The 23222-nt window shown below is 40.5% G+C and overlaps 1 protein-coding gene across 1 annotated transcript; it reads left to right on the forward strand.

The window, feature by feature from the left end:
• Positions 1-399: 399 nt before the first annotated feature.
• Positions 400-20743, forward strand: LOC136675640 (DNA ligase 1-like). The gene is made up of 27 exons (XM_066652301.1): positions 400-559; positions 2768-2830; positions 3135-3309; positions 3876-4038; positions 4187-4321; positions 4549-4881; positions 6117-6228; positions 6333-6428; positions 6532-6588; positions 7367-7425; positions 9016-9129; positions 9302-9468; positions 9709-9785; positions 9883-9974; positions 10192-10291; positions 11268-11353; positions 11481-11596; positions 13252-13347; positions 13843-13953; positions 15917-15988; positions 16431-16575; positions 17245-17327; positions 17556-17708; positions 18282-18335; positions 18513-18656; positions 19000-19092; positions 20512-20743. Exons 1-27 carry the CDS (start codon positions 543-545, stop codon positions 20584-20586), a joined length of 2988 nt encoding a protein of 995 aa, XP_066508398.1. The 5' UTR covers positions 400-542; the 3' UTR covers positions 20587-20743.
• Positions 20744-23222: the final 2479 nt, after the last annotated feature.

A 23222-nucleotide genomic window follows, 5' to 3' on the forward strand; every position in this document is an offset into this window, starting at 1 on the left:
AGGAATTAGGGCTTTTCCTCTTGGAAATAGCTTATAAATGTATAATTCTGATAAACGGAGATGAGTTTTAGGAGGTTAATTGGTGGCTGGAATGCAATTAAGAGTTCAGTTTCTACCAGATTTAGTGCACTGCATCTGAGGGCCAGAAAGCACACTCTGAGGGCTTACTCTAAATCTCTAAAACTACATTTATCAGGCGTAGATGTTCGATCCTTCACGTTGGAACAGATCCAATGTCATAACAGAGCAGAACTGCACACCAGGCTTTGGGAAACAAACTTTTTATGGATAGATAGTGAGTATCGCGCGCGTTGGGAACAGGCCGCAAAAGTGAATGAGTTCGAGTGATTCATTAAGAGTCGGTTCCAGAGAGAGAGGTCCGTTCATGAATCAGATGTCGGAAACGCGCGAAGTCGACGTCAGTTTCGCGCCGAAACATTCGGGTCTGAGCGCGCGAGATCCTGCGGATGACAACAGTGTGGTTCAAGTGAAGAAAAGACGGAATAATTCAACGTTAAAGTCCAGTTTACAGCGCAGCGAAGATGCAGCGGAGCATAGCGTGAGTGATTACAGTTTCCCTCTCCATTAGGAACCGTACATAGGCTTCAGTTTTTTTTGTAAACGAGGAGAACAGTGCATAGGCTCCTTTAACACACCGTACATTAGGCACTGAACTACTCAGCGTGTTCATTATAATACCACACACCTTTAACTAACTGCTCGGCTGTTTTGTTGTAACGTTACGGAAGAAACGCTTTTGTGTTGCTTTCCTCAGGGCCCGTGCTTATAAGTTAGCACAGTTAGTAAACAAGTTAAAGTTAATACAAACTTTGGCTGGCCTTAGGAGACTAATGGCGAAGCAAAATCAACAATACAGCAAAAGCCACTTGAGAAGAATAGTCCATTCTGAGACAGTGACTTATCCAGAGTGTTTTTACGACCTCCTACTGAAGGCAGCTAATTCGCTAGCGGATTGAGGCCGAGTCTCATATCTCTCCCAACTTTCTACGTAGTGCACTAATATCTGGTCATTAAAATAAACCCATCCGGAGTATAAATCTAACATAACGTTGTTTATATCCAGCCATTAGTTAAAGTTACACGACTCCCCGTGTAACGCAGGGCAGTGTTTGGGTGCAAACGCCCTATATTCCCTCTGTAGTGAACCGTGTAGGGAGTAGGGAGCAATTTGAGATTCAGCCTTAGCCTTCCAGCATCGACTGACCTAAAAGTTAAAGGACTATTTCTCTTTTATTTTAAAGTTTATACACTGAAATCAACTTAGGAGGCTCGTGTGGTATTCGCTGTTCATTTTATCAGCTCCCTCGCCCTGTATTTGTACATTTATAGACTGTAGGTTACTAAATTTGATTGCATATATGTTAGCCTCCTTTTCTTTGATGGTCAGGACCAAGGTGTTGTTTGGGTGGCGGATCAGTCTCAGCACTGCAGTGGCACTGGCGTCATGTTCATGTTGTGTTGGGCTGGTACCACTGGATCAGACCCAGCATTAGAAACGTCTGCCCGTATCATACCTGCTCTGGTTTTATATGGGGGTCCTGATCATTGAAGAGTGGTGAAAAAGGGCTAATAAAGTAAACTTATGGACTGCAATATACACCTAAATGGTAAGTGGAGCTGATAGTATTGCCATGATTGTAGGAACAAGGATAACATTTCAAAGTTATAGCTGATCGGAGCATGTACCTTTAAATACTCTGCTGTTTTATGACAGCACAAAACCGATTCATTTGAATCACACTTGTTTTGCAGTTTTGTGTCCATTTATAGAATGTATGGACTGGGTAGTGAATTGAATTGTTTGAGTTAACCTGCTTCATTAAATTCTTGTGTTTCAAAGAAGCATGAAAATATCAGACATGGGTCCTTTAATCCAGGTGCACACACTGACTTTAACTGCTGTAAATAAATATTTGCTGGGTCCAGTAGCCTGAAAGGAACCTAACATGCCACCAGTGTTAATTTAATAGCGGGAGGCATGGTGGTGCAGCAGGTAATGCCTCAGTCACACAGCTCCAGGGTCCTGGAGGTTGTGGGTTTGGGTTTCCTCCGGGTGACTGTCTGTGAGGAGTGTGGTGTGTTCTCTCTGTGTCTGCATGGGTTTCCTCCGGGTGACTGTCTGTGAGGAGTGTGGTGTGTTCTCTCTGTGTCTGCGTGGGTTTCTTCCAGGTGACTGTCTGTGAGGAGTGTGGTGTGTTCTCTCTGTGTCTGCGTGGGTTTCTTCCGGGTGACTGTCTGTGAGGAGTGTGGTGTGTTCTCTCTGTGTCTGCATGGGTTTCCTCCGGGTGACTGTCTGTGAGGAGTGTGGTGTGTTCTCTCTGTGTCTGCGTGGGTTTCTTCCTGGTGACTGTCTGTGAGGAGTGTGGTGTGTTCTCTCTGTGTCTGCGTGGGTTTCTTCCAGGTGACTGTCTGTGAGGAGTGTGGTGTGTTCTCTCTGTGTCTGCGTGGGTTTCTTCCGGGTGACTGTCTGTGAGGAGTGTGGTGTGTTCTGCCTGTGTCTGTGTGGGTTTCTTCCGGGTGCTCTGGTTTCCTCCCACGCTCCAAAAACACACTCAAAAGTGTCCGTGTGTGTGTGTGTGTGTGTCGCACTATGAAGGACTGGCGCCCCCTCCAGGGTGTGTTCTTGCCTTGTGCCCAATGATTCCAGGTAGGCTCTGGACTCACCGCCACCCTGAACTGGATAAGGGTTACAGACAATGAATGAATGAATTGATATTTATATTTTTATCTCAAACTGTTGTTGCAGGTCTTTTTTTCAGCCTGTGAAATGTATAGAGAAGACTGATGGTCCGCTTAAGGGGAAGAATGTGTAAGTGAAGCCATGCTGCAGTCATTTTAATATCTTGTTGATGGGAATGGAAATGCATGTGATTTCCTTCTTAAGTATAATAGAAATGTATGATATATCTCAGATGACCCTAGGAAACACTTTCTAGAGTCTGTAACTTTGCAGTACCCTGTGCTTCAGAATTATTAGCACAGAATCGAACAGATCAATAATTTCTGTTGCTGAAAGCTTAGAATAGTTTATCAGTGTCATAGATGTTTGTTCATAGCAGTTTGTGTTCATTTCTGAGCTAGGCTTATGTACTACTCACTGTTTATCCCTGCAGACCCATCAAAAGCCCCCTGAAAACTCAAAATGGTGAAAAGGACTGTGATTCGCCGGTGAAAAAGACCAGCAAACGGAGCAGACCTATTATAGACAGTGACGAAGAAGACCAGCCCACAGTAAAAGAAGAGGTCTCCAAGCAGGATCAAGTAGCCAAGCCGGAAAAGGAGACGGGGGTTTGACTCACCTCTTTTTATAAAATTCTAAAGATATTTCCTCTCCATGGCCTGCTCTGCAGTCGGTTTGTGCTGGAAACCAGTCTAAATGAGTTAAAACATAAATAAATAATAATTTAAAAAAAAAAAAAAAAAAGTGGCTCGGTCTGGTATGCTAGGCTTTCTGCTCAGAGCAGCAAAAGAGCCCTCCAAATGGTTTCAAACGAGTTTCTGTGGAAGTTCAAACGGTGAATAAAAACTTACAGCCATCAACAAGCAGTCGTTTTCCTCCTTAAACAATCAGAGCTTCTGAACGTAAACAAACCAGAAAGAACAGCAGTCGCCCAATATTGTAGACATTCTCTTTTAAATCTAATCCAGTATTCCATGTTATGAAAAACAGGTCTGGGTACTGTTATGGGGTTCAGACCCACTGCATCTCATAGATCTGTGTGTTTTCTTCAGTATGACAACTGATTTATACAGAAAGCACACACTGTTAGCAGCATGAGCGTGCAGCCTCCAATCCTTGACACAAATAAGGACACTCTGACACTGTCTTTCTCTCAAACTTTTACTCAAAATAGGCTGATGTTTCTAAGGCCACGCCTTCCCCAGTTTCACCAAAAGTTGTAACTTCTCCAACAACTACGCCTGCCACACCAGCAACTCCTACTGTTTCGAGCAGTCCTGGAACACCTGTTACTCCAACATCCACCTCGCCCTCTGGCATCCCAAAACGGAAGACAGGTCAGTGTCTGTCTGCGCACATCTGCTTTTTTTATTTCTTTATCAGCAGATTTTTTTTCAGTGCATTGTTCAATTGTATGTGTGATGTTTCTAATTTTAATTTCGTCACTCTCTCTCTCTCTCTCTCTCTCTCTCTCTCTCTCTCTAGCCAGGAAGCAGTTTCCTAAAAGGAAATTGGACAGCAGGAGTGATGAGGAGAAAGAAAAAGATGAGGCAGAGGAGGAAGGAGAGACAGGACAGGAGAGTAAAAGACCAAGGATAGATGGAGCTGCTGACCAGAATGGTGAGACTCTTCTATTTTCACAATAGAAAACAGATTTCTGCTGTTGTGGGGAAGCATCTTATTTAAATTTTGTTTTTCTAATCTACAAAATCAATTAAAGACCATAGATTCTCAGTTTTCTTGTTGTTGAGTAAATTTTTTTATTTCACACTCTCACACTTCACAGCTGTTTTATTAGATGTAAAGCCATCATTCTTAAACACATTCCTGTTGTAATTTCTTAAAAGAAGGGAATGAGGGAGAGGCAATGGAACTGGAAGAGAAGGCTGTAAATGGAGAGATTGTGGAGGAAAAACAGAAATCAAAGGATGAAGAAAAAAAAATTGATGATGAGAAAATGGATGAAGGCGTTACTAATGATGTGAAGGAAGAGAAGAGTAAGCACCACGATGAAAACCGAGTTAAAGAAGAAAAAGATGGATTAAAGGGGAAGAAAGATGATGTGCATAAAGTAAAGAAGGAAAAACATAGCCCTGAAAGAGTAACAAAGGAAGAAAAGAATGCAGAGGAGGAGAAGAAAGAGGGGTCTGCTAAGAAAAAACCTCTCAGCAGTTTCTTTGGTGAGTTTCATTTTGTTTTTTATGTTTGTTGTTGTGTGCATTTATCTTCTTTCTGTGAATTGCACTGCATTCATCCTCTCTTTTGCCTTTTCTTCAAGTTTTTTTTATTTATAATTAATTGCAAATTCCTGGGATCTAGCAGGCATAATATATGTTTGTTTGTTTGTTTATTTATTATTTATTTATTTATTTAAACTAGCATATATGAAAGTGTAATTATTCCTATAGATCAGGGGTAATTAAAATACGTTAAGGTCCAGTTAGAGAATTTTCTCAAGCCAAGGTCCAGAACATAAAGTATAACTTGCATGTGATCAGTGCCGTTTCCTGTACATTAAAATATCCTTGTAGTTATAGCATCATTTTATGTCGTTAATAACTGAATGTCAAAGCAAATTAGACTTTCAATTACATTTCAAAAAGATTTATAAATATTTCAAATAACAAAGACTCTAAATAAAATGTCATTTTCTCATTTCAAGTAAAATTTACAAATAAAACAATGATTTTGAAAACAAAAATGCAAAATTTAAATAAAGACTCTAAAGACTTTTGTAGTTGACTTTACTACTTTTCCATGAGCAGCGATCTGATTGGCTCTTAATGCTGGAGGGCTGGACTTTATCCGTAAACAGAATCCATGTTCAGCGTTATGAGTTTTAACTCACACAGCATTGTCGTCGAGAAAGTGTCCCAAAAGAGCTTTTATCTCGTCCCTTGGGCTGTTTTTACTGGCCCCGGGACAGCGGCGTCTGGACCCTGCCCTGTGTGTCACTCAGTGGAGTCACAGCCCTCATCAGAATGCACTGATCTGATTGGCTGAGGAGCCTCACGTGTGATATGCATAAACAGATATGATTAGTCTGTGAGTTTCCTGGAGCGCTAAACCTGCACCGTAACGACTAGAAGAGTCACACCACTTCAAACACACACTAATGTGTCTAATGTGTGGAATTGGTCACGAGAAATTTGGGTATAAATACAGAAAACAAAGTAGGAACATTGTAGTGACATGTAGGGTGAGACACATGGTGATATTCACACTACGTCATGTGTGAAATGTCAGAACAGTGCCAACATCCTAAAGCTACCAGCACTACAGATATCATTAAATGGTGTGGTCCACAGGATCAGAAGTGTTAGGTAGGTCAGTGGATATTGCTGCTCAATGATGATTATTTCTCAGGGTTGACATTTTTATTAATAACCACTAATGTTTCTTCAATCTCCTGTAGCACCAAGAAAAGCAGCAGTGAAGCTGGAAAAACCAGAAGAAAAGTGCGATGGGGAGAAAAAGAAGGATGAAGGGAAGACGCCATCTGTTTCTGAGGAGAAAGAGAAGAAAGGGTACGATTATCCTTTACATTTTCAGATGGCACTTTTCTACACAACGGTAAACTTGTAGAATTAAGATGAATTCTGTTTCATGAGGATTTGTGTTTGTGCGGCAGGGAAAAAGGGGCGGAGCCTGCAAACCAGAGCCAATACGATCCTTCTAAAGCTCACTACCATCCTATTGATGATGCCTGCTGGAAGAGGGGACAGAAGTAAATACCAGCAAAAATTCTCAATTGCTATTGATATTTGCTTATTTCTTCCTATTTAGCCTAATTGTCTGTCTCTCTCTCTCTCTCTCTCACACACACACAGAGTTCCATACATTGCTGTTGCCCGTACTTTTGAGAAGATTGAGGAGGATTCTGGCAGGTATGTTTAACTCTCTCCGTATCAGTTAACTGATCTTCCAGAAGCTGTTGTTTTTTGCTAAATTTTTTGCTAAAATAATATCAGTTAAGCATTGCTTTACTGGCTGATATAACATCAAATGAAAAGTTTTTTTGTGTGTGTGTCTTGCACTCCACATTTCATCAGATTTTTTTTGATCAAGATTTCTGTTTTTCAAACGTAAACATGCGTTAATTTAATTCCCAGTCACTGGTCAGTATCGCCCGAGAAACTCTGGAGTATCAAGTCTGGACATGTCGTTCACACACGCAGCACACAGTGGGAGATTTTATGCGTGAGACGTGCTCTTGTAGCGAGAAATGAAGCATAAGCTTTAGGTGTGAGGGCGGAGCCTGTGCAGTGCGTGCAGGAGACACTCCGGAACATTTCCAGCACCGATCTCACATGCGCTGACTCTGACCTCACCCGGAGCCTTTACCAGGGCCGGAGGAGGATAATGTCCTGGGCGAATGTTGCGGGTGGTCGTGTTCACACACACAGCACCTCCGGGAAAACTCCGGAACATTTCTGGATTACCGCGCATGTGTGAATGGGGCATATGATTATAGTTTATGGATTGTAAAATGCAAACATGGTGTAATCACTTTCTCATTTTTACTAAACAGAAAGCAAGCAAGAGCCCCTTTTCTAGAGGCTTTCAAACGTAATAATCTTCCTATAGCTTTCAGCAGGTTCTAAATTATATAATGCAAATGTCTTTGGGGTTTGTGGTATATTATGTTTCCTGTTTTATTACCAGGTTAAGAAACATTGAGACGCTGTCTAACCTGCTGAGATCTGTCATCCTTCTGTCACCAGGTAAGTGTTTGTGACCACATTTTTGTGTGTTTGTTTGTCTGGGTTGCACTGGAGAAGTTTTTTTTTATTTTTTTTTTTTCTCCTCTCTGTTTTTCTGATGGATGAACAGTTTGATGGATATCAGTCCAGAGAGAAAAGGAAATGACTCCTTTCTTTATTTTGCAGTTTGTGATGGATAGAGGGAGAGCTCAGCGTCGGGATTTTTTGAGAGATGGATAGTGAAGTGTATTTGGACATTTATAGTTTTTCTTCGATTTTGCTCAAACAGCATGACATGGAGATTTGACAGCATTTCTCTACCCTTTTTTTTTTTTTAAATATATATTTTATACCTTGTTTTCTCCCTTATTTTGGTTGATTCATGTTTAGCCAGGACATTTCAGAGTTAAATCTAACCTTTTAACTTTCTGTCGCATGATGATCGATTGCTTTTGACTGAGGCAACATCACCCTGCCAAGATATGCTCCATTGCTCACCTGCTGCGTAGTAGAAAAAACTATTTAAAAAAAAATAGGGCAGAGCTTCTCACCATCACGAATAGACTTCTGACTTCTGGTCTCTATTATTCCACGTCTGTGCCCAGTGGTATACGTGTGAATATTCATATGTAATATATGTGCAGTAATAGAGTGACAACAGGTTTTTTTATGTTATACATGCCTTACTGATACATTTACTCTACATATTTACATAGTGAAAGTTTCCCCCTTCTTTGAAAGCAGTCCTTTCATCTGCATGCGTAAGATAAGATAACACTTTATTGGAAATTGCAGTGGCACAGAGCACAAGAGAAGACATAACAATAAATGGAGCAGAGATATAGACGTGGCTTACAGAAATAAAAACATGTGTTGTCTTTATACATATGAGTTCTGTACACATTGGAAAAATCTAACCTGAGTTTCTAATTGTTACTGTTAGAAATTGGTCCAAATTGACCAAGACCCTCAGGTTTGATCTCCTCTCTATATATAATGACCTGTATCCACTATCTAAATCTACAGGACGATGGGGAATGTGCTGAAGGCATGGATTGATAAGAGAGAGGCATATTTTAATATATAGCCTAAGGGTCTGTGAAAGAAAAGAGAAGCAAGGTTAGTAAAGATTAGGATGTTCTCGCATGACCGAGCCATGGGCTGCTCCCGTGCGCAGAGAGAGAGTAAGTGTAAAGAAAGGGAAGGGTAGAGTGTGTAAGAAGAGGGAGCAGCTGACCTCGGGCGAGCAGGTGATGGTCCGACATCATGGTTGATGAGAAGAGAAGTTGCTTTGGGTGTCTGAGGACGGAAAAGTGTCAGTGTCTAACAGGTTACTATTAACTACCATTGCCGTGGTGCTCTTTTAAGACGTAAAGCATGTCCTGAAAACATTTTTTAACTCACTCATGTTATAAACACTTCTCAAGGAGGTGTTTTTTTAATGCTTCACATCACTGACACAGTCCTTGTTAGATTACTAATTTGTGTGCTCGTTTAGACGTGCTTTTAATATATTTTTGTTAGTTTTCTTTAATGTATTCAGATTGGTTTTAGATTATAACATGTGTAAGTGACTCACTGGTGCTTGTTTGCATCAATCTTTATTTATAGATGATCTGCTGTGTTGTGTGTACCTGTGCCTGAACCAGCTTGGCCCGGCCTACCAGGGGCTAGAGCTAGGAGTTGGAGAGACCGTGCTGATGAAGGCTGTTGCCCAGGCAACTGGTCAGTGAAATCAACACGTGTACAAACACACACACACTTTTAGAAACTAATGTTCAGTGGTATTTCATCTAGCAAATAAATTTTTAAGTCCATATACAAATCCACTCTTAAACCCCAAGGAAGACTCCTCCAAATAAAGTGTAAATTGTATTCTGTTTCTTGCTGTTTCTAGGGCGACAGCTGGACAAAATCAAGGCAGAGGCTCAAGAAAAAGGTGACCTAGGATTGGTGGCAGAGAGTTCCCGTAGCAACCAACGAATGATGTTTGCACCGGCAAATCTGACAGCAGCGGGCGTGTTCAGCAAATTGAAGGAAATTGGCAACATGAGCGGCAACTCAGTGAGTGGAGAGACCACTGAAAGTCTGCTGACGAATAAAAAAAAAAAAGATTGCTGACACTTGTGCTTTCTGCTGTGATGGTTTTACGGGTCCACACCTCCCAAACAAATAACATTCACTTGGTTCTTTCAGCTTTGTTAAATTCCACCTATTTCTCTGTGTCTCTGTCACACACACACACACACACAGTCACTCCCACACACCTTGCATCATTCCTATTCTCTTCTCTTCAATCTCCAGGCTATGAATAAGAAAATAGACATAATTAAGGGTCTTTTTGTGGCTTGTCGTTTCTCAGAGGCCAGATACATTGTACGGTCAGTCCTTTTTTGACCTTTTATTCTTGTAATTCTTATTCCCATACATACCTCTCTTTATATGGGAATTATCATGGTTCTTTGTTGCGATTGACAGGTCATTGGCGGGAAAGCTGCGGATTGGATTGGCTGAGCAGAGTGTCCTTGCAGCTCTGAGTCAGGCTGTGTGTCTGACCCCCCCAGGTCAAGGTAAATGTTAAGACAATTCGGCTAAGATTTTAATGATGTGTCGTGCTAACCTTGTACCAGGGACAGGTTTTGTTTTACCTGTGTGACAGTGAAAAGCAGCTGGAGCATGGAAAGGAAAGGTCTTGTCATTTTCAAAATGGCACATGTGTTTTCAGATATTAGTTTGCATTTTATTATTGTACCTTGTATTACCGTGTGTGTGTGTGTGTGTTTCCAGAATTCCCACCGAGTGTGATTGACGCAGGAAAGGGAATGAGTACAGAGAGCCGCAGAGCGTGGCTGGAAGAGAAAGGACTCATTCTGAAACAGACTTATTGGTACAAAGTTTTCAGCATTTAACAGTTAGATTTGATGTAATTTGAAATATGTGTAATCTGATACCACTTACTGTTCTTTGACATTGTTTCACTTCATTAAAAAATATATAAAATCAGTATTTAATCTGATACTTTAAGTATGAATATTTAAATACATAAATGTAAATATATCAGCGGTTGATGTTATTTGCCGATATTTGTCCGATATTGGAATTTTAGCTGATGATCGATATCATGGCACCTTTTTTTTTTTTCATTTATATTTTTTATTTTTGGTGCTTGCGCATATGCACTGATACCTGTGAATTCACAACTGTGTCTGCCGTGTGGATGCTTTTCAGAGTTTCTGCAGAGAACAGTTTCTGGGATTAAATTTCTCTGTGGTGAAATCTAATTTAAAATATCTGCAACGTTCAGTGTACACACACACACACACACACACACACAGCAGGCTAAACAACAGAAAGAACCATTCATGCAGAACCAGCAGTAAATCTATGATAAAAATATAAATGAACTAATAAACGTAAAAGATAACATTAAAAAGTACAGAAATGTACAAATACTGAAGAAATTTGTTTTGCTTTCATTTCAAAAACGTAAAATTATCAGTTATTAATATCAGTATCGTACATTAATAAGGTGCTAATTATCGGTCATCGTATTGGCCTAAAAGATTTAAAATCGGTGCATCCCTACATCGTATCGTGTGTATAGTTTGCAGTAGATATTAAAAGGATAATATCTCTCGCCTGTCTGAGGATGAAATATTGCTGCTGTCATTTTCGTGATCACCGACGGCAACAGGCTCGGCCTCCTCCCAAAATGTTTTCTGGTCAGTGTCAGCCGCTGACGTTGTGGAGATATTTGGCTGGTCCATACGATATACATTTATTAATTAGTTTTGTTTATGGATACAGAATGTTAGTTTTTGTTTGTAAATGTATATTGACCTGTCTTTCTATTGTTCTGCCAGTGAAATGCCAAATTATGATGTCATTATCCCGGTCCTGTTAAAGGAGGGCATAGACGAGCTGCCCAACCACTGCAAGCTCACTCCAGGTATACAGCAATTAGAGTGAATGCTGGTGAACTGTTCTAAATTGATGCATATCAAGAGATGCACTCGTTTGTGTTTCTGTATGAATATATTGTGCCTGTAAATGTGGAATATGTGTGTTTTCTGCAGGTGTGCCGCTCAGACCCATGTTGGCTCACCCCACTAAAGGAGTGGGGGAGGTTATGAAGAGATTTGATGAAGCAGCTTTTACTTGCGAGTACAAGTATGATGGAGAAAGAGCACAGGTGTGTGTATTTGTTTGTTTGTTTGTTTGTTTTTTGTCTGTAGCTGCATGTCAGGAAATATGCTTCAAAATAGACAGGTCCTCAGTAAGATTATCTTCCAAAGACTCATCTGTAGGTGGCGACAGCTCCCTCAAATGAAATCTAAGTCTAATGAGGTAATGTGCTGATTTCACTGGCTCCATTTCAAGCAATAACCAAATTAAACAAAAGAAAAATGAAAAGGCTGGAGCATGCAACTTTTGTTTCTTTAGGGAAATGGAGGATTTGTTTCAAAGAGAGCTATATATACACACACACACACACAGAATATAAGCAATATATTATACAATATAAACGCAGTGTTTAAGCAAAGGATGAAACGGATACATAAGGGGCCTTCTCCAAATCTCTCCATCCAAAGGCACACTTGGCTTTACAAACACAATCCTTCACACAGGAGCCGCCTCCATTTTTGGTAGTAATGCCACTAGGAGGAGCCAAAGCCCTTAATGTTCACTGTTAAATGCAGAGAAGGGACGTGTAAAAGGGGGAAAAACACTGCCTTATGATTCCTCTATAAACAATATACCAGTCTTGGCTTAATTGATAAAAATAAAGACGTGATATTTAAAGAATATTTAAACACACCCAAAGATATTACATTAATCAATGGATGTTTGGCTTTGAGAATAACAAACTAGAGCCCCATTGTTGAGTAATGTGTCTGTGTTAGAGCAGGGGTCATGTTTTAGGGGGTGAATATATATGTATATATATATATGTGTGTGTGTGTGTGTTTAAAGGGAATGTCTATGATTGTGGGGAAACGCAGCTCAAGGCTCTGTCTTTTAAGGTAAAACAATGTATTTGAGGGAAAATAGTGGCTGTTGGCTGTTGATTGTACGTGTCTGAAGTATAAATTGTCTGTAAGTTTTTATTCACTGTTTAAATTCCCACAGAAACTCATTTGTAACTCGAGTTGTTTAGTTTTGTAGCTCTGTCGCTAATGCAGATATCCGTATCCCGGGTCCTGGGAGACATTTCCACCTTAAGTGATTGGAAACAGCAAAAATAAGTCAGTGTTACCCCCCCCCCTATGGAGTAGGAATAGAGCAACATCCTCATCTCGGTTTGTCTTTGGATTCCCTCCGTTCTTTAAAACAACTATAAATGCCTCTGCAGAGAGAGAGAGAGAGTTTGTTTTTCATTCATTTACAGACACTGGGGCTTCATAAACACATTAGAATGGTTTTGAGCACATAAACAGACTGGAGAACTACGAGTTTTGAGTAAAAACTCTGAATTTTATAAAAAGGTGTTTTTACAACCGTGAAATATACCTTTAAAACAATTTAAACAGGTTTATTTTCGATGGTTATGTCATGTTTCTTGTTTTTACTTTGACAGTTTTTCTTTATATTGTTCGTATCGAAATTGGAATTGTATCAAATCGACTGAAATTAAGAACACATAGTCCAACCCACAATCTCATAACAATCTCTCCAGTGTTTCACATTACACTGTGTTTCAGATTTAATTTGATTTAACTTTATTGAAATGTTGAAAACTTCTCTCTTTATTGTCACATCTCTCAAGTTTATATTAATTTCATTCTGATGCTACAATAACTTATTTATTTCATTAATATTGACTGAATCTGTTTCTGGTTTGATAAGATACACATCCTTGAAAATGGAGAGGTTCATATTTTCAGTCGAAATCAAGAAGACAACACCAGCAAATACCCTGACATCATCTCACGCATCCCACAGGTAGAAAACACACACACACACACACACTTAGAAGCTTGAGTTTACAGCCTTCAATCCTTGACTCTAGCCTCTCTCTCCCTCCGTTCTTGCTCCCTATTTGTCTATTCCTTTTTCCCTCCCTGTCTCTCTGTATCTTTCTCTCTGTCTTTCTGATTGTCCCCCACTCACTTGTGCAGATAGAACAGCTCACAGAGTCCTGGTATTCCTTTTATCAGGCAGTCTGCACAAACTCATAATTCTCCATTTTAATGTGTTGAATTCAATCTGATCTGCTCTTTCAGTCTTGCTATATCATCTTCTAGTGCTCCTACACATTCCTCCTCTCTACTTCCTTCACCCTGCGTTCCAACTATTCTGTCTCTGTCAGACACACAGAGATACAACAGCAGTAGCTCAGACCTTGTGTTCTCCTTATCAGTGAGTCTACACACACTCATAACTCAAAGCTGTATGTACAGAGTTCTATCTGATTCTCCTCTTCTTTCTGTCTCTCAGGTGAAGAAGGATTCAGTGCGCTCCTGTGTGTTGGACTCAGAGGCTGTTGCGTGGGACAGAGAGAAAAAACAGATCCAGCCCTTCCAGGTCCTTACCACACGCAAGAGGAAGGTGAGAGAGAAGAGAGAACCCAAAGGTTTTGTATCTCTCAGTGAAGGCAGTGTATCAGAATGTAGGGGACAGTGAATGGACTGGGTTTCACAGAACTGGGTAGTTAATGTGATTTATTAGTTTACAGCTTGTTGGGGTATAAATATGATATACAAGGAATATGCAGCAGAGGAAAGACCTGTGTAAGACGGCTTCACTCTCTTCTTGTGCTACGATACCTTAAGACATTTTTGGGATTTTTCTTTTTTATCCCTAAAAGCCTCTGAATCAAGAAAGTTTTACTATTGATTACATTTTAATTCAGTGTATGTCACAAAATACTGCTGAAATGGAAATGAAATGCCGCTGTAAATCATCACTGTTCTTCAGAATTGGTGATCTCTCAGTTTTTAAGACTACTTGGTTCAAAGTTGATGGCATACCCATTCCATCAACAAATCTACACAAAAACATTGGGTTTACAATGGGCTAATATTAAAGAAATCTATATCTATGATGCCCAAGAACAGGTGTGATGTAGGCTCAGCAGTCACTGATCTCAAGCCAGTTAGCTGGAGGGTCGTTGGTTCAAATTCCACATTTGGCAGAATCTAAGCGGTGTAGTGACATCATTACTATCTCCGACCCCTGCTGGGGTGTTTAGCATAAATGTTACCCCCAACCCTTTCAGATGTGCTGCACTGTATTTGACTTTCTTTTTGTATTTTTCATATCAATGTCCGTGAGGAGGAAATTATTTGGGATAAATACACACCTGTGTTTGTGGCTCTGAAATTTAAAATAGATGGAAATGCTACATGAATCATATTAGTAGCAATAGAATAGGATGAATGAAGACAATAAAAGCTATATGACACTTGTCTATAGCACAGTGTTGTTGAATTTCTATTCTCTAGAGGAGTGGTTATTTTAATTTAGATTTTTTTTGAGGAAAATAAATAAAATGAAGAGATGGAGAAAAGACAGAGAAGAACAAAAGATATAGAGTTAGGGTTTAGAGTCTAGCTCCCACAAGGCACTTTTATTCAGTTAGCTTAAGGCCAGAACATCTTGAGAAGAAACATATTACCCCTGTGCTTCAGGCAGTCTTTTCCAGGATTTAGTGGATTGGTCAAGTTTTTTTGAGATATCTATAAAATTCAGAATACAGGTGGAGCAGTGCATTTTCTTTTGGGGATCTGTCTTGTTTTTGAATGTTCCTGTTTTGACTTTTGGGTATGTGCACCATCCTGTTTTTGGTTAAGGACTCTGCTGCTGATGGACATGATGTTTGACTGTTTGCAAAGCCATTTAATGAGACGTTGTTCAAGATTCCTTTGGTTAAGTCAGGCCCTAATAGAAAACACAAGTAAAACCAACAACGATGCTGCAGTATCCGTGATAGAAATACGATCAGCATATTGAACAAGAACCGTTTGAGTAATCCTCCGAGATTACATTGTGGTGGCTGGGAAATTCAGGTGGGTCTTTTTATTTTTTTTTTTTTTTTTTTTGAGGAGCAGTCAAACAGGTTTCACCACAAAGTTTTATTTTTTTTGGCAAAAGTGTGTTTTACTTCATTGGCAGCCAGTCTACACTTGGCAAGGCAACTAATCCCAGCCGGCGTGCTACCAAGGAAGATATTAATCTGTTCTGGTTGTTGTTGTTTTTTGTCTTTCCGGAGTGTTTTAATTAAGGGCTCAATGCATTCACGCTTATTAAGTGAAAAATCCCCTAACTGATGCTTTCTCGGAGAGATGGTGGGTGGGGTACGTTTTGGAGGGGAAAGGAGGGAAGGGAGATAGAGAGATGTTAAAGGTGATGGAATAAATGAGTGAGGGAGTGGGCAGAAGGAGGTGCAGAGCATGAGAGGTGAGAGAAAAGAGGAAGTGGTGTTTAAGGATGGACAGATGGTGAGGGGGAGGGAGAGGGTGTGGGAGGAATTTTATGATTTTTGATTTTAATGAGTGTGTGTCTGTTGCAGGATGTGGATGCTTCTGAGATAAAGGTGCAGGTCTGTGTGTATGCCTTCGACCTCCTCTACCTGAATGGAGAGGTAAGAGCATGATGGTGAAGATCATACGTTATCTTCTTAGTTCCTCAAGTACTCCGATTTTTCTTGAACTCTGTGGTAAGATTAGTGGAGATGGCGTGATTGAAGATAAAGGTTTTCAAAGCATTTTTCTTTTATTAGTCAGAGCCAGTAGTGCCACTGCTGAATACCGTAGAATAATACTGTAGCCCTCTGACATAAACACAGCTTTTCCACATGAAATACATCACCATTTATCAGCAGAGGCTGGATGGACACTTATCTCTAAATGATTATTGTAATGTTTAATACCAGACTTTAATCCAAGTTCAAAATATTTGTTGTTTCCTTTGTCTTTCATTCCTTCCTCCTTTTCTCTCCCCACTCCCATTTCTTATATTTCATCTTTTGTTTCTGTGTTTTGTGGCTCTTCTTTCCACTCTTATTTTATTATATATCTCTCTAGTCTCTGGTGCGAGAGCCATTGAGTAGGCGTCGAGCTCTGTTGAGGGAGAGTTTTGAAGAGAAGGAAGGAGAGTTTGTCTTCGCTCGTTCTCTCGACTGTGACAACACTGAAACCATCGCAGAATTCCTGGAGCAATCTGTACGAGGTGTGTGTGGGTGGGTGGGTGTGTGTGTGTGTGTGTAAGACAGAAGTAAAGAGATGCATGAAGCTAAAAGCCTTTATTATTACCTTTTTGTTCAAACATTTTGGGAGTTTTAAAATTCATTCATTCATTCATTCATTGTCTGTAACAACTCGTCCGATTCAGGGTCGCGGTGGGTCCGGAGCCCACCCAGAATCTCTGGCCGCAGAGTTTTGAAATGGTAACAAAATTGAACAAAACATGCAAAGGCCCTCAGGAGTGTGCATGCTGTGGAACGCTGTTTATAAAACTGTAGACTTGTGCACCCTTTGTCTACTGACTGTCTAAACACCTTCTAAATCATTGTTTCCAAATCCTGGTCCTGGAGGCACACGGCTCTGTTTATTTTAGTGCTTATTCAGCCTTCACACACCCACTTCATGTCAGTGAGGGATTGTTAATAAACTGATTAGTTGGATCAGGGTTTATGGCAGCAGTGAAAACACCTATAATATGCAGAGCAGTGTGCCTCAAGGACCAGGGCTGGGAAACATTGTTCTAAATGAACAATTAAATTGAATTAAATTATTCAATGAATTGGTTGTTGCAGGTGAAGTGTGCACAAGAATGTATTGTGTTTTGCTGTGTTGTATTCTATTGTAAGTCAAGAGCCCTCATGTCTCTCGTCTGTAGACTCTTGTGAAGGCTTGATGGTGAAGACTCTGGAGAAAGATGCCACTTACGAAATTGCCAAACGCTCCCACAACTGGCTTAAGGTGATTTGCATAGAGGAACATGGGCGCACACACATTCCCCCCCCCTCATTCCTGTGATTTTAATATTGTCATATGTCAATAAACTTTAGAAAACACCCTGCTGTCCCCACTATTGAATTACACCCAATTTGGATTATTCTGTTTCCTCTCTTGTCTTTTTATCTTCCCTTTTACACTGATTCTCTTTCTCCTTTGTCTCCCACTCTCTCTGTCTCTCTATCTCTCCAGCTGAAGAAAGATTATCTGGAAGGTGTGGGGGATACAGTAGATCTGTGTGTTATTGGTGCATACCTGGGGAAGGGCAAGAGAGCAGGCAGCTATGGGGGTTTCCTGCTGGCGTGCTACGATGAAGAGAATGAGGAGTTTCAGTCTGTTTGTAAGGTAAGAGGTGCTACGGTTTCCTCCCACGCTCCAAAAACACACGTTGGTAGGTGGATTGGAGACTCAAAAGTGTCTGTAGGTGTGAGTGTGTGTGAATGTGTGAGTGTGTGTCGCACTGTGAAGGACTGGCGCCCCCTCCAGGGTGTATTCCCACCTTGCGCCCAATGATTCCAGGTAGGCTCTGGACCCACCGCCGCCCTGAACTGGATAAGGGTCACAGACAATGAATGAATGAATGATTAGAGAAAGTCATAATCATTTGATGTTAAATGACCCAATGTTTATTAGCTCATTATATTTAATATAATGAAACAAAACTCAATTGCCAGACTTCAACTTCATATCAATGTTTTTTGACACTTAGTAAGAGACTTGCTTTCAATTTTTCTAAGAAATCTTTGAGGGCTTGTTCCGTGTCATTGGTAAACTCCATATTTCACTCTTAGAAGATGATAGTATTTTCTGCTTCTTCTCAAAGATATCCCAATTAAATATTTGGACTCAAGATCCAGTCTCCTTATTTCAGTCACACTTTTTAAAATGATTTTAAATGACATCTGGTTGTGTTTATAGATAGGAACTGGCTTCAAAGATGAAGATCTGGAGCAACATTACAATTTCTTGAAGGTACAGTTGTTATTCACTTTCTGTTCAGTTAAATCACCTTATATTTGTGGAATAATTATGATTTACGATGTGATTCCGATAAAACGTGCATTATAACAATGCTATGTAACACAGTTATGTCATGAAAAATGAATGCGTAATTATTATTAACCATTAAGTGCACACTGTGTGTTTTAGGAGCATATCCTTCCAAAGCCCCGGCCCTATTACAGAGTGGATCAATCCGCAGAGCCGGATGTTTGGCTGGACGCTGTACAAGTGTGGGAAGTTAAATGTGCTGATCTATCACTGTCTCCAGTCTACAAGGCTGCTATGGGATTGGTCAGTATATCTTTCAGCATAATGAATGGCCTGTTTTTTTGGGTTTTTTTTAAATCATAGTATTTTAAAACATTCTCTGGATTGTTCAGATGTTGTGTTGCGACGTTTGGTGACAGTATCCTATCCGAAGTATTTTACCGTCCTTGTTTTTGGCTGGAGTAGAATGGGGGTTTGATTTATCTTGATGTGTGTCCTCAGTCTAAATTATTATTATTATTTTTTGGCTGCCTCACTAGGAGCTTGGGCCCGGTGCCCTGAAAAACAGATTGCTGACAATATGCAGGAGGTTGTGGGAGGTGTTACATGTATTGAATTGTCTTGAATTTCCCATTTTCTCCACCAGGTGGACCCAGAGAAGGGGATTTCTCTTCGCTTCCCCCGATTCCTCCACATCAGAGACGACAAGAAGCCAGAGGACGCTACTACAGGGACTCAGGTTAGAGAATATACACCAGAACCCCCATGATCATGAATCGCATGGAATACATCGCAACATTAGGCTTTAAATTGAGACTGAAATATTAAATATAGCCAGACAAGTCCTGATCTTGACCTCACCCATGAAAACAATGAGTTATCTTTTATTTGTTCAAATAAAAATGTGTTTTTGATAGTGATTTTAATTGAAATAAATTAAATTGATCTTTATGTAGTATATAAATGAACCCCTGCTTTGGCTCATCCAGATATATATATTGGATAAACAGTACAGCACATTGTTGTCATGGTATCCTGCTGAGAACAGGTTTAGAGTAATAAAATTAGGAGAAAATTACAGCAGCATAAAAGCAGACCAACGTATGTTTAAGAAGTTGGAGGCCAGTGCTGAAAAACCTGAATGTGAAAGTAATTAAACCTGAAATGCACTTGATGAAGGTAACAGTGCACACAGGTTATACAAGAGGCTCCAACTAACACAGGTAGCAAAGGCAACATTCACATATCCCAGGTGATAAAATCGGCACAGCACTTATGTAACGTAGGTAGCAGAGGTGATGTAATTCACATGGGTGAGTTGCTAAAGCCGAGCGGCACATGATTCCGCACTCATGCATTGTCTGTGGAAATGATTTCATCATGGCCACTGACTCCCTTTTGACGCTTTCTGCTGTGTTGTGGAGCGCTTTGACAGAACTGTGACATTGTGGAACGTTTTGTGGAAAGAATTTGATTGCATTCATCTGTCTCCGCTTCATGTTTTTTCCTCTTCTCCCCCCTCCCTTGTCAGTTTCACATTGCTATTCACTTTTCTGAATATAGTGATCATGGCTGAGATGTATCAAATATTACTCTTATTTAAATGCGAAAGAAAAAATGTATTAAAATGAAATTTAATTTTAGTTTAAATTTAGTTTGCACAGAAGAGAGAAGAGTGTTAACAGAAATGCAGATGTCTAGAAAGAGGGCAGCTGGTGAGACTTCATAGTGGACCTGTTACTCCATTTCCCATGTGTGTACTGGCTCCTGGTCACAATTGGACACCCCCCTGCCCCAGGTGCTACATTACCTGATATATAGGATGCTCTAACTTGCTAGAATTTTGACTCCAGCTCATGGTCACACTGTACCTCTTCCTGTTTAACCACCAGTAAATACCTGAGTAAAAGTGCATATGTCAAAGGAAGTGTTTTCCAGTTGTTTTTACTGTTCCATGTGCAGTAATTTTCTCCAGACCTGCTAACGGTGGAGGAATTGGTCTGTAGCCCTCTGGGTTAATACAGCCTTGATGAAGTCTATTATAGTGGAAATGGATCTGAAAATGTTTGAGTAGTATGCTGGGGTATTCACACCTGGTTAAGTTGGGCTCATGACTTTGAGCAGCAAAGTCATCACTCTGCCTTCTTCTCTTCCTCAGATTGCTGAACTCTATAAGAAGCAGCAGCAGATTCAGAATCAAGGGGAAAAACCTGACCTGGAGGAGTACTACTGATCATATCACACATTCTGCTTTCCTCTGGCATTTTCCTCGCTCTCCTTTTCCTTGCTGTCTGTTTACAGTTCGGGAGGAGTCTTGGTACAGTTCGAATGAGTAGATAGTTTTCCATCTGTATGAAGATTTCAAATGGGAATTAAAATTGCAATTGTATATAGCCTTTGAAATTAGAAACGAAATAAATAAATTCTTAAATAAATGGGTCTCTGTATCCTTCTCATTCTCCGGAGGGAACGCCACACCCTGGAGGGTGTGCCAGTCCTTAACAGGAACACACACACTCAGAAATACAAACAATCACTCGCACCTATGGACACTCGAATCACCAATTCACCTAGCAACACAGGGAGAACACACCACACTCCTCACAGACAGTCACCCGGAGGACACCCACGCAGACACAGGGAGAACACACCACACTCCTCACAGACAGTCACCCGGAGGAAACCCACGCAGACACAGGGAGAACACACCACACTCCTCACAGACAGTCACCCGGAGGAAACCCACGCAGACACAGGGAGAACACACCACACTCCTCACAGACAGTCACCCGGAGGAAACCCACGCAGACACAGGGAGAACACACCACACTCCTCACAGAGAGTCACCCAGAGGAAACCCACGCAGACACAGAGAACACACCACACTCCTCTCAGTCACCTGGAGTGGGATTTGAACCCACAACCTCCAGGACCCTGGAGCTGTGACAGAAACTGTTGAAATGATGTTGTAAGCTAGAAAATCAACAAAAATATAGATACATGTAGAGCAAACGTGTGTGTGAGTGTGTTACTCTGCATACATTTTGGGGCCCCTTTCACTCTGGTCTTCAGTTATTCTCACTCATTCCTTAAAAAAAATGACAGATTTCACCTGCTGTATTTTACTGAATTCCCCAGTGGTGAGATCGATCTGGTCCCTAATTGGTACTTAATTATAGGACTTCAGCCATTGCACCGCGCCATATTTAATGTCCTAGCACACATTCATGATAAGTACTTCTCAAATTGTGAAACACCATATTCTTTTTGTGTATACATTTAGATACCATAACTTTATATACATATATACTGTACAATACGTGTGTGGACAGCACATCCAGCAGTTCTGAAAATGTCCATTTCGGCACTTCGGGGGGAACCCAGTGTAAACTCAGATAATCAGTTATACACACACAGCATTTATGATCTGTAGACTGCTCTGAATCACTTTTATATGAGCCTAATGCCTCCTGAACCTTTGGACTTTGGAGCTGTGTTCTGTGAAGTGCTGGAGCACCGTTCAGTTCCTTGGATGGATTCTATCATATTAGGAAAACAAAAGTTCCAGCGTCTTTTCTAAAGCCTTCCCAGAGGAGTAGAGGCTGCAGCAGACTCCTTCAAAAAATAACGTCTGTCTACACTGCAACAGTGTTACTAAAGTATAAAAAGGTGAAGCTAATATACTGAAAGCTGAATGGGGCGATATAGGTTAATGTCTATGTGCAAGTGTATGTGTTGCCCTGTGAAAGACTGGCGCCCCCTCCAGGGTGTAGTCACGCTTTGCGCCCAATGATTCCAGGTAGGCTCTGGACCCACCACGACCCTGAACTGGATAAGGGTTACAGATAATGAATGAATGAATGTTAATGTCTTCAGTTTCATGTGATTACAGGGAAAATTAAACAAAATGGAGGCTTTGTTGTAGTAGCATTTGGTCAGTCCTCACTAGTGGAATATTAAAGGGAGCATTTACAATTGTGGGCAATTGCAGTTCACTGGTGTATTTACGTTCAGAAGCTCAGTGTGTTTAAAGGTGGAATGGTGCGTTTAAGGAAGAAAGATCACTTGTTTGTTGGCGTCTGAAGTGTAAATTTTCTGTAAGTGTTTATTCACTGTTTGAATTCTCACAGAAACTTGTAACTCAAGCTGTTTAATTTCGTAGCACTTTCTGTTTACTTTCACACTCTGTGTTTACTTTCATGCAGTTAGCACTCTCCTGAATTTAGAGTGGGTTTCTACTTAATAATCTGAAACAGCAAAAATACGTCAACGTTACCCACCTGTGGAGCAGGAATAAGCATGGGCTAAGCAGGGCTAAGCATGTTGTGTGTGTGTGTGTGTGTGGTCAGTTCTGATATGTTTTTTTTAGAATGTGGAGGTGAGCTTGAGCATTTGCAAACTTTGATCTAATTTGACCTCGCCTCTCTTCTTCAGCGCAGGACGTGGCTGGGGAGTTGAGTGCGAGCTGGTAACTGACGTAAAATATTGTAGGAATACTGTGGTATTTCCATTTTACACACATTCCAGTTACATTGATAATGCATGGGAATGCCAAGCGTGCCAAACACACTGCGTACTCCAACTAATAATGTACCACTTAGAAATGCTTAAGTGAACATTTCCTCTGGCACTTGACTTTAACTTTATTGTTTTATTTCACATTGGGCTGGATATTAAACCACAATAAAAAATAACTGCATGATAATAGTGTGAAGAGGTCTTGTGTTGTGGTAGTTGTATGCAATTCCACTCACTTCTTCCCATCAAACAGCTTGTTAGTAAAGTTGTTAACAGACCAAGTGTTGTGTTCATCTAGTACATTTTGTAGCCTGGCTGCTGTAGTTTTTAAAATGAGGAACAAAACTTTCC

This window comes from Hoplias malabaricus, chromosome X1, assembly GCF_029633855.1.
Source record: "Hoplias malabaricus isolate fHopMal1 chromosome X1, fHopMal1.hap1, whole genome shotgun sequence".
NCBI classification, from domain to species: domain Eukaryota; kingdom Metazoa; phylum Chordata; class Actinopteri; order Characiformes; family Erythrinidae; genus Hoplias; species Hoplias malabaricus.

Excerpts from the sequence above, each read along its gene's own strand:
- LOC136675640 (XM_066652301.1), top strand. Across the intron at positions 3,310-3,875 it reads AGCCGGAAAAGGAGACGGGG|GCTGATGTTTCTAAGGCCAC; the intron begins GTTTGACTCACC and ends TACTCAAAATAG. Across the intron at positions 18,336-18,512 it reads AACATTACAATTTCTTGAAG|GAGCATATCCTTCCAAAGCC; the intron begins GTACAGTTGTTA and ends TGTGTGTTTTAG.